This window comes from Neocloeon triangulifer, unplaced genomic scaffold (assembly GCF_031216515.1).
Source record: "Neocloeon triangulifer isolate White Clay Creek 2 clone unplaced genomic scaffold, ASM3121651v1 ptg000008l, whole genome shotgun sequence".
In the NCBI taxonomy this organism is placed as follows: Eukaryota; Metazoa; Arthropoda; class Insecta; order Ephemeroptera; family Baetidae; genus Neocloeon; species Neocloeon triangulifer.
The window spans coordinates 3993016-4005318 of NW_026775550.1; the positions used below are offsets into that span (position 1 = coordinate 3993016).

At 34.4% G+C, this 12303-nt stretch overlaps 1 protein-coding gene across 1 annotated transcript; it reads left to right on the forward strand.

Moving 5' to 3' along the window:
• Positions 1-5637: 5637 nt before the first annotated feature.
• LOC132194927 (mucin-2-like) lies at positions 5638-12303 on the forward strand. The gene is made up of 13 exons (XM_059616526.1): positions 5638-5710; positions 5769-5928; positions 6232-6404; positions 6464-6565; positions 6711-6841; positions 6950-7109; positions 7394-10308; positions 10373-10573; positions 10628-10663; positions 10723-10846; positions 10899-10990; positions 11051-11066; positions 11119-12303. Exons 1-13 carry the CDS (start codon positions 5638-5640, stop codon positions 12033-12035), a joined length of 5100 nt encoding a protein of 1699 aa, XP_059472509.1. The 3' UTR covers positions 12036-12303.

A 12303-nucleotide genomic window follows, 5' to 3' on the forward strand; every position in this document is an offset into this window, starting at 1 on the left:
TCTACTAAAAAATAATTATTAGGTCTTATGGACTACTTCGCGGCCGCCACATTTTTATTTTTAAATTCATCTACTAAAAAATAATTATTAGGTCTGATGGACTACTTCGCGGCCGCCACATTTTTATTTTTAAATTCATCTACTAAAAAATAATTATTAGGTCTTATGGACTACTTCGCGGCCGCCACATTTTTATTTTTAAATTCATCTACTAAAAAATAATTATTAGGTCTTATGGACTACTTCGCGGCCGCCACATTTTTATTTTTAAATTCATCTACTAAAAATAATTATTAGGTCTTATGGACTACTTCGCGGCCGCCACATTTTTATTTTTAAATTCATGTACTAAAAAATAATTATTAGGTCTTATGGACTACTTCGCGGCCGCCACATTTTTATTTTTAAATTCATCTACTAAAAAATAATTATTAGGTCTTATGGACTACTTCGCGGCCGCCACATTTTTATTTTTAAATTCATCTACTAAAAAATAATTATTAGGTCTTATGGACTACTTCGCGGCCGCCACATTTTTATTTTTAAATTCATCTACTAAAAAATAATTATTAGGTCTTATGGACTACTTCGCGGCCGCCACATTTTTATTTTTAAATTCATCTACTAAAAAATAATTATTAGGTCTTATGGACTACTTCGCGGCCGCCACATTTTTATTTTTAAATTCATCTACTAAAAAATAATTATTAGGTCTTATGGACTACTTCGCGGCCGCCACATTTTTATTTTTAAATTCATCTACTAAAAATAATTATTAGGTCTTATGGACTACTTCGCGGCCGCCACATTTTTATTTTTAAATTCATGTACTAAAAAATAATTATTAGGTCTTATGGACTACTTCGCGGCCGCCACATTTTTATTTTTAAATTCATGTACTAAAAAATAATTATTAGGTCTTATGGACTACTTCGCGGCCGCCACATTTTTATTTTTAAATTCATCTACTAAAAAATAATTATTAGGTCTTATGGACTACTTCGCGGCCGCCACATTTTTATTTTTAAATTCATCTACTAAAAAATAATTATTAGGTCTTATGGACTACTTCGCGGCCGCCACATTTTTATTTTTAAATTCATCTACTAAAAAATAATTATTAGGTCTTATGGACTACTTCGCGGCCGCCACATTTTTATTTTTAAATTCATGTACTAAAAAATAATTATTAGGTCTTATGGACTACTTCGCGGCCGCCACATTTTTATTTTTAAATTCATCTACTAAAAAATAATTATTAGGTCTTATGGACTACTTCGCGGCCGCCACATTTTTATTTTTAAATTCATCTACTAAAAATAATTATTAGGTCTTATGGACTACTTCGCGGCCGCCACATTTTTATTTTTAAATTCATCTACTAAAAAATAATTATTAGGTCTTATGGACTACTTCGCGGCCGCCACATTTTTATTTTTAAATTCATCTACTAAAAAATAATTATTAGGTCTTATGGACTACTTCGCGGCCGCCACATTTTTATTTTTAAATTCATCTACTAAAAAATAATTATTAGGTCTGATGGACTACTTCGCGGCCGCCACATTTTTATTTTTCAATTCATCTACTAAAAAAAAATTATTAGGTCTTATGGACTACTTCGCGGCCGCCACATTTTTATTTTTAAATTCATCTACTAAAAAATAATTATTAGGTCTTATGGACTACTTCGCGGCCGCCACATTTTTATTTTTAAATTCATCTACTAAAAAATAATTATTAGGTCTGATGGACTACTTCGCGGCCGCCACATTTTTATTTTTCAATTCATCTACTAAAAAAAAATTATTAGGTCTTATGGACTACTTCCCGGCCGCCACATTTTTATTCTTAAATTCATCTACTAAAAAATAATTATTAGGTCTTATGGACTACTTCGCGGCCGCCACATTTTTATTTTTAAATTCATCTACTAAAAATAATTATTAGGTCTGATGGACTACTTCGCGGCCGCCACATTTTTATTCTTAAATTCATCTACTAAAAAATAATTATTAGGTCTTATGGACTACTTCGCGGCCGCCACATTTTTATTTTTAAATTCATCTACTAAAAATAATTATTTGGTCTGATGGACTACTTCGCGGCCGCCACATTTTTATTCTTAAATTCATCTACTAAAAAATAATTATTAGGTCTTATGGACTACTTCGCGGCCGCCACATTTTTATTTTTAAATTCATCTACTTAATAATAATTATTATTTGGCATTTTTAAATTGATCGACTTATAAATAAATTATAACGTCTAAGGACTAATTCGTACACTTCACGTCTGGCATTTTTTAATTTATCGACTAATAAATAAATTTTAACGCCTAAGGACTAATTCGTACACTTCACGTCTGGCATTTTTAAATTTATCGACTAATAAATAAATTATAACGTCTAAGGACTAATTCGTACACTTCACGTCTAGCATTTTTAAATTTATCGACTAATAAATAAATTTTAACGTCTAAGGACTAATTCGTACACTTCACGTCTGGCATTTTTAAATTTATCGACTAATAAATAAATTTTAACGTCTAAGGACTAATTCGTACACTTCACGTCTGGCATTTTTAAATTTATCGACTTATAAATAAATTATAACGTCTAAGGACTAATTCGTACACTTCACGTCTGGCATTTTTTAATTTATCGACTAATAAATAAATTATAACGTCTAAGGACTAATTCGTACACTTCACGTCTGGCATTTTTTAATTTATCGACTAATAAATAAATTTTAACGTCTAAGGACTAATTCGTACACTTCTCGTCTGGCATTTTTAAATTTATCGACTGATAAATAAATTTTAACGTCTAAGGACTAATTCGTACACTTCACGTCTGGCATTTTTAAATTTATCGACTAATAAATAAATTATAACGTCTAAGGACTAATTCGTACACTTCACGTCTGGCATTTTTAAATTTATCGACTAATAAATAAATTATAACGTCTAAGGACTAATTCGTACACTTCACGTCTGGCATTTTTAAATTTATCGACTAATAAATAAATTTTAACGTCTAAGGACTAATTCGTACACTTCACGTCTGGCATTTTTAAATTTATCGACTAATAAATAAATTTTAACGTCTAAGGACTAATTCGTACACTTCACGTCTGGCATTTTTAAATTTATCGACTAATAAATAAATTATAACGTCTAAGGACTAATTCGTACACTTCACGTCTGGCATTTTTAAATTTATCGACTAATAAATAAATTATAACGTCTAAGGACTAATTTGTACACTTCGCGTCTGGCATTTTTCAATTTATCGACTAATAAATAAATTTTAACGTCTAAGGACTAATTCGTACACTTCACGTCTGGCATTTTTAAATTTATCGACTAATAAATAAATTTTAACGTCTAAGGACTAATTCGTACACTTCACGTCTGGCATTTTTAAATTTATCGACTTATAAATAAATTATAACGTCTAAGGACTAATTCGTACACTTCACGTCTGGCATTTTTAAATTTATCGACTAATAAATAAATTATAACGTCTAAGGACTAATTCGTACACTTCACGTCTGGCATTTTTTAATTTATCGACTAATAAATAAATTATAACGTCTAAGGACTAATTCGTACACTTCACGTCTGGCATTTTTTAATTTATCGACTAATAAATAAATTTTAACGTCTAAGGACTAATTCGTACACTTCTCGTCTGGCATTTTTAAATTTATCGACTGATAAATAAATTATAACGTCTAAGGACTAATTCGTACACTTCACGTCTGGCATTTTTAAATTTATCGACTAATAAATAAATTATAACGTCTAAGGACTAATTCGTACACTTCACGTCTGGCATTTTTAAATTTATCGACTAATAAATAAATTATAACGTCTAAGGACTAATTTGTACACTTCGCGTCTGGCATTTTTAAATTTATCGACTAATAAATAAATTTTAACGTCTAAGGACTAATTCGTACACTTCACGTCTGGCATTTTTAAATTTATCGACTAATAAATAAATTTTAACGTCTAAGGACTAATTCGTACACTTCACGTCTGGCATTTTTAAATTTATCGACTAATAAATAAATTTTAACGTCTAAGGACTAATTCGTACACTTCACGTCTGGCATTTTTAAATTTATCGACTAATAAATAAATTATAACGTCTAAGGACTAATTCGTACACTTCACGTCTGGCATTTTTAAATTTATCGACTAATAAATAAATTATAACGTCTAAGGACTAATTTGTACACTTCGCGTCTGGCATTTTTAAATTTATCGACTAATAAATAAATTTTAACGTCTAAGGACTAATTCGTACACTTCACGTCTGGCATTTTTAAATTTATCGACTAATAAATAAATTATAACGTATAAGGACTACTTCTCGCACTTCACGTCTGGCATTACAAATCAAAAGAGTCAAACTGATTCAAACATGATAAGATTTATAAATTTTTTTCTTTCTATTTTACTTTTTTCTCTGCGCACAACTAGCAATTAATATGTATAACGAATTGCTGGAATAATAAGCAAACCAAAACTGCAAAATTGTTTGATATAATATCCTTTGAAGAAAGAGCTGAATTTAGAATTTATTATTTTTTAATTTGAATTGTAACATTGAATAAATGTGGTTGAATATTTATGCAACATTTTTCACTGAAGCAGATGAAACCAACACGTATGCTCAGACAAACCATGGAGATTTTTCTGCTGCGGCCTCAAAATATCACATCTTTTTATTTTGTCAGCTTATCCTTTATACAATCACATTTTTCGTTCATAAAAACAGAGCAAAAGTACTAAAACTTTCAATATCAAGAAAATTAAGCGCAATTTTAGATTCTTACTCCACGAGATACTTAAAAAAAAAGTAAAAATAAAGCTTGTGAAAAGATAAAATTTCACTTAAAAGGCTCTGAAAAACACGTTGAGGAATTTCAAAAAGATAAAATCGCACTTAAAAATTTCTCCACGGCGTTCTGGAATTTCAAACCTAAAATTACACTTTAAAATTTCCCCGCGACGTTCTGGAATTTCTATAGTGATAAATTTTCACTAACTTATTTTCCTGCATTACGCCGTGGAATTTGCAATTTATTTATATTGTCCCGATTACAAGATATAAAAGGAGCCTCGAGAAATCGCTCTCTCATTGTCAGCTCTGGTCTCACTTTTGTAATCATGACGTTTCTCGTCCACTTTCTGCTGGTCTTCCCGTTGCAGGTATTTATGTAATTTCTTTTCAAAATTTGTAAAAGTTGAAACACTAAGTTAGCTGAAATATGATTTTGCTCTATATACATATTGTGCTGAAATTTCAAGAACATTAAACTTATATCGTTGCATTCTCAATTTAACTTTTTGGATCTATATAATTAATTGTCTACTGCCTTAAATCTGCTATTTTCCACTGATTGGAAAAGCAATCACTGTTTTCTTTTGATAGTTTTTTCTAGATTGGGTGACATTTGAAATATGATTTTTAGAATTTAGTCCTGAATTCATGCTGCAATCTCAACGAAATTACCAAATTGGTGGTGCAAAATTCAGTCTCATTGTGTTTGATAGTTCAATCTAGTCGGGTTTTTTCGCCGAATAATTTATTACGAACTCTTCCATTTTTCTGATCATAGGTCATGACTTTCGATTTGTCGTCGAGGTGGCGCAACCGAAATGACTCGAACGATGGTGCGTGGCATTTAAAAAATAGTACGCGTTGAATTAAAAGCAAAATATATCGAACGAAACTGAAATTTTTGATTGGCAGGGGTGGAGCGGTCTGAATTGATTTCTCGCCTGATCGTCGGCGGGACCGACGCCACCGTGACGCAGTTCCCGTTTTTCGCCACCGTCATTTACGCGAGCACCAAGTGCGGAGGCTCGTTGATCACCACCCAGTGGGTCCTGACGGCGGCCGAATGCATAGGGTAACAATTAAATAGAGGGAAAAAATCACATTTTTTTTATTCATGAATCCGACAAAATTCCAAATTTCATGATTTTAGACTAGATATTGTGATCAAAATATTTGAAACCCCCCAAATAAAGCTTTGTACAAAATCTAGGTTTTATAAAATTTTTATGTATCACAAATTCGGATATTCTACTTCTGAACAGTAATAAATTAACCCCCAACCAAATATTCACCTTCAACCTTCAAGAATGAAATAATTTGCCGGTGTGCCTATTTAATTTTTTCTCGACGGCTGAAATGCAATTATTTGGTACAGGCGCACTGCCACCTCTCACCAGGTGGTGCTCGGCAACGTGGAGGGGTCGACGCCATACTCAACGGGTGCCGTCACCGTCAACGCCATCAGTACCATCATCCACGAGCTGTGGGACGCCAACACCTTCCAAAACGACATGGCGCTCATTCAAATACCCCCTGTCACCTTGACACGTGAAAGAGAAATTATTTAAATCTTTTATTCTTATTATGCTAATAATTGATTATTGCAGCCAATATTAAGCTGGCGACCCTCGCGCCTGCCACTGAAGCCGGGAACAATTTTGACGGCACACTAGCCACGATCATGGGATTTGAAGGGAACAACAATGGAGGTTTGAATAAATAAAATATACTCATCCAATATATTTTCAATCTGCACACATTAATTTCCTATGCATTTTAAAGCACGCGAACGAGCAAGAATTAATTTTTAAAAGTGATATTTTTTTATAAATTTAACATTTTCCATTTTGGCAGGTGCGACCATGCAGTTTGCTCAAATGCTTGTCAACGACGGATCTCAGTGTACATCAAATGTTGGTGGTGGACTTTATACCACTTCGAACCTCTGCGCTAAATACCCAACCATCTCAACGGGGCTTTGTTGGGTCGGTTCAGTTTTTGATTATTGATTTTTACGAGAAGAAATTTAATTATATTTCAATAAAAAGATGAATATTTCCAATAAATGTATAATATTTACTCGTTCCGTTTAGATACGTGAAGTGGGCGATCCACTGGTGTACGTCGATGCTAGCAACTCTACTGTGCAAATTGGCATCACCATAAATATTAATGGGAACCCGTGTTTAGGGAAGCCCGTACTCTTCTCGCGAATCGCTTCCTTTCGAACCTGGATTACAGGAAAAATCTCACGTAAGATTAAATCCATCTCCTAAAGAGCTAAAATTATTGAGAACGTTAAAATCCTTTTGAGGAGTTTCTAAAATAACTTCAGTCTTCTAAAACGGTCAATATATTTTCCATAATAATACGCGTTTAAATGTTATTTATATGATTATATGTTTTTGATTTAAACTCGTATAGAGAACAATTAGTGTAAAAGAAAACAAATAATCTATAATTAAAATTTAGATTTAATTTTAATATAGCGAGATCTATAATTTATTGTTTTATTAAAGTACGGCTAAAAATTTCAGTGGCCTCCATATCATCAACCGCAGTAGCATCAACTACTGCAGTAACGACGAGTACAGTATTACCTTTGAATACAACACCCAGAATCTCCGCAACCTCAACATCAATCGTTGAAGCTTCAACACCCGTGGCTTCATTAACCACAATATCAATTGACACATCGACGGCATCTTCAGCTGTGAAAACCACAGAAGTAACAACATCTTTAGCTGCACACGCAACATTATCAACTACAGCGCCCACTTCTGCACTCTCTACGTTAACATACTCAACGTCTACAACAACGGAAGTACCAAGCATAACAACATCAAATTATGCGCAGACAACTTCAGAACCTGGAAACACAACATCTGCAATATCCGCAATCTCAACATCAACTACCGTGGCTAGAATAACTACAACAACATTAACCGACGCAACTTCAGCCGCAGCTGTCACGACACCAACTGCATCCAAAAGCCCGACAGCAACATTAGAACCAAATTATTCGACTCACACGATTACCGCAGGACCAACAAATGCATTTTCAACTTCAATATTAACTGCTGAGGCAACCACAACATCCGATGCAGGAACAACAAAACCAGAACCCACATCCACGGATTCTACTATAAAAAACTCAAGATTTACCGAAGAAACCACCCTATCATTAAACACAGGATCAACACGTCTATCTCCAGAAAACTCAGCCACAATATCAATTTCAACATCCTCAACAACTGAAGTACCAAGCATAACAATATCAAATTATGCGCAGACAACTTCAGAACCTGGAAACACAACACCTAAAGTATCCACAATCTCCACATCAGCTAAAGCATCAACTACCGTGGCTAGAATAACTACAACAATATTAACCGACACAACTTCAGCCGCAGCTGTCACGACACCAACTGCATCCAAAAGCCCAACATCAACTTTAGAACCAAATAATTTGACTCACACGATTACTGCAGGACCAACAAATGCGTTTTCAACAACAATATTGACTGCTGAGGCAACCGAAACATCCAATGCAGAAACAACAAAACCAGAACCCACATCCACGGATTCTACTATAAAAAATTCAAGATTTACCGAAGAAACCACCCTATCATTAAACACAGGATCAACAAATCTATCAACAGAAAACTCAGCCACAACATCAATTGCAACATCCTCAACAACTGAACTACCAGGCATAACAATATCAAATTATGCGCAGACAACTTCAGAACCTGGAAACACAACACCTAAAGTATCCGCAATCTCCACATCAGTTAAAGCATCAACTACCGTGGCTAGAATAACTACAACAATATTAACCGACACAACTTCAGCCGCAGCTGTCACGACACCAACTGCATCCAAAAGCCCGATATCAACTTTAGAGCCAAATAATTTGACTCACACGATTACTGCAGGACCAACAAACGCATTTTCAACAACAATATTGACTGCTGAGGCAACCACAGCATCCGATGCAGGAACAACTAAACCAGAAATCACCATCACGAATTCTACTATAAAAGCATCAAGATTAACCGAAGAAACCAATCCACCATTAAACACAGGATCAACAAGTCTATTTCCAGAAAACTCAGCCTCAGCACCAATTGCATCGTCGACAAAAACTGAAGCACAAATAATTACAGCAACAAACAAAACACCAACAACTGCAGCATCTTCAAATAACACTTCACCGGCAGTATCCACAACTTCAAAATCAGTTGAAGTATTAACTACCGTGGCTAAATTAACCACAATTACAACGGACATATCGACAACTGCAGCTCTTGCAGTACCGACATTTGCAGCATCAAAAAGTCAAACATCAACTTCAGAACTGAATGATTCAACTCCTACAATCACTGCAGGACCAACTACAACATTGACTGTAGCAACCACAACCAAGAAGAATTCTACCGTGGAACCCACAAGATTAACTGAATTATCCACTCCTTCGTCAAATACAGGATCGACAACTCAATCTTCAGGAATCTCTACCTTAACATCAAATGCAGGAACCACATTATCAACTACTGATCTAACAACCGTAATAAGCTCAGCATTGACTTCTACACCAAATACATTAAGTACAATAGGACCGATCATTGTAGTACCTTCAACATCGTCTATAGCACCAACAAATAATGCAGACACCACAACCATGAATTCAGCCCCCAATACATCAACACCACCTGAAAAGAGATCCCCCATAACTTTGACTGTAGCAACTAGGGCTGAAAACAATTCATCAACTCCAGCTCTTACAACATCATCTGCAACATCCAAAAGATCAACATCAACGAGAGTGCTAACAAAAGAGACACCCTTAACAAATGAACCAAAAACTGTAGCTTCCACAACCTCAACAATTAACGAAATAACAGCAAATACATCACACACAATTTCATCTACAACACCTAGGGTAACAACCTCACCATCAAATGAAGCAAAAACAACAACAACACCTATAGAACGTACTGCATTGACGACACCTACAACCTCAACTGCTGGGAAGCTGACTACTATATCATCCACAAGAACAACTTTTAAACCGAAGGCCACAACAAAAAATGAACCACAAAAAACCACAACAACAACAACTTGCGGACCAAGAGCATCAACAACCCCAGCTAATACAAAGACAACTGTGATGAATACAGCAATTTCCTCAACAGCAACCACATCTGCGCTTATCATGACAGCAACAGTTCCAACCACACACAAAACTTTAAGAACTATGATTACAACGTCATCTTCTGATTTGATACCGACGACTGCAGCAACTGCAACAACCACCATTGCAAGTTCAGTTGATTCTACAATCAGCGCAACAACTAATTCGCCCTCTACCATGTCAACCACAACAACTGTCCAATATGTAACGGTTCCTGCACTTCAACCAAGAAAATGCATGTCTAGGCGTTACGTGGTATTTTTTTTTTTTTTTTTAATTTCTTTTAATATGTATATATTTAACTATAACAATTATGCAGGGGATGTTTAGCTGCTGCTCTAAACGTCCAGAAACTTTGGTTCCTTTCAACATTTTTGATAAAACTTGTCTGGTGACGAAAGGCGCCTTGAAATCGTTCAACATTTTCACTCTGAATAAGAAGCAACGTTTCTACAACTCGCCGCCAAACTCGATTCTGTTTCAAACCAAAAAGGTCAAAAGGGCCTTTGGAAGGAAAGCAGTAGGTTTTCTTCAAGTTTGCAGACGTTTTTTAATAATCATTTATACTTTTTAGTGCTTCGTGAATTGTTACTTGATTTCAAAGGGAGTCGTAAGAAAATATTGCATACCAGTAGCAAGAAATTATTTTTTTTATAACTTTGTTGTTAGATGTCACCAAACTACGTTATTGATAAGATCAAGCTGACCGACTTACTGACTGCCTCGCAAACCGATGGAACGTGGAGATCGACAATCGCATCAGCGATATCCACCTGTATTCCAACAGTTGAAAGTAAAAAATTTTATTTTTTTATTAAATAATTTATTAACTTCAGTATCTTTAGAATTAAATGTGCCCAACTTTATTACGGCAAAATCCACTTGCCCTGGAAAAGCGTTCATTATTGTGCAATGCGTCCTCCTTGAGATAATCAACGTAATTATACATTCCTTAATGATATTTGAAATTAACTAAAATTAATATTTCCATATGCAGAGTTGTCCTAGCAAAGGTAAAAACATAAGCATTTAAAGCAGATATTACAATTTAATTTATATTTATAGTAGTGAGCAGAACATGCCAAAAACATTACAGCTTGTTCAGCAGGTGCTACAAAAATATTTTGGCTCCACAATCTGCAAATGGCTTGAAAAAGCGCAAGAAAGTTTCAAAGATCAAGAAGGTGATCAAGAAGAAAAATGCTGGGTTTGTCAATGAGGAAGCAGGGTATAAAGATAAGAATCGAAAAGAGGTAAATAAAATTAAGAAGAGGCAAAAGGGAGGGAAGACGAGTGTACTGAAAAATGATGACGAGAAAAAGAAGCCTAAGAATGCAACGTTGGAGGTACAGAGGAAAAAGGAGAAAACGAAAAAATTGCTAAAGGGAAAAGTGGAAATTGGACAAAAAGGGGCAGAGAAAGGCAATAAAGAAAACAAAGAGATTGGAGAGAAGAAGCAGAAAAATAATAATGGTGTGGAAACTGTGGAAAGAAAGGGTGAAGAGAAATTGGTAACAAAGGTGGTGAAAAGACTGAAGGAGAGGGTAAGCAAGAAGAAAGTATCAGTGGCGAAACAAGAAAAATATGCTCAGGTTAGAAGAAAAGAGAGAGAAAAGAAAGAAAGAGAAACAGGAGATGAAATAATGAAAAAAGAGGATAAAAACAAAATAAGTGATAATGATAAGGAAATTATGAAGTTGAAAAGGAAGAAAAAGGCAAAGAAAAACGTTGGAAAAAAGAACATAAAAACGGAGGGAAATGTAGCAAGGGAAAAGAATCCAGAAAAAGTGGTAAACGTTTCCAATGGAAAAGAAATGAAGCAAAAGAAAGAAAGGGGAAGTAAACAGCCGCAAGAGCGAAATAAGGAAAAGACGCATGGATTGAAAAAGGAAAAAAAGGGGACGAGTGGATTTAAAAGGGCAAACGGTTTCAACGATAAGAAAGAAGGAATAAAAACCAATTGGCAAATGTATCGCCGTTGAGATGGTGTTTTGCCTGCAGAAGAAGACCAGCCGCAGGCACCTATCGTAATGTCATCGACAATTCATTTGAGAATTTTTTCGAAAATTATTTCCGTAATACGAAAACTTAATTTATAAGATCCCATTATTTGTAAAATTTATTATTTAAATATCTTGATAAATTGAAAATTGGTCATGGCGTATATAAATTAGAAAATTTGTATTTTTTTAGGCAAGATGACCTGTTTCATGATGTTTGATTGTTTGCTATATAATTTAATAACTTTGA

What these genes read in the sequence shown, in the direction of transcription:
- LOC132194927 (XM_059616526.1), top strand. Translation starts at nt 5,638, where the DNA reads ATGACTTTCGATTTGTCGTCGAGGTGGCGCAACCGAAATGACTCGAAC. An exon ending in TCTCAACGGGGCTTTGTTGG is followed by an intron (nt 6,842 to 6,949) that starts GTCGGTTCAGTT and finishes CGTTCCGTTTAG; the next exon opens with ATACGTGAAGTGGGCGATCC. An exon ending in GCATGTCTAGGCGTTACGTG is followed by an intron (nt 10,309 to 10,372) that starts GTATTTTTTTTT and finishes ACAATTATGCAG; the next exon opens with GGGATGTTTAGCTGCTGCTC.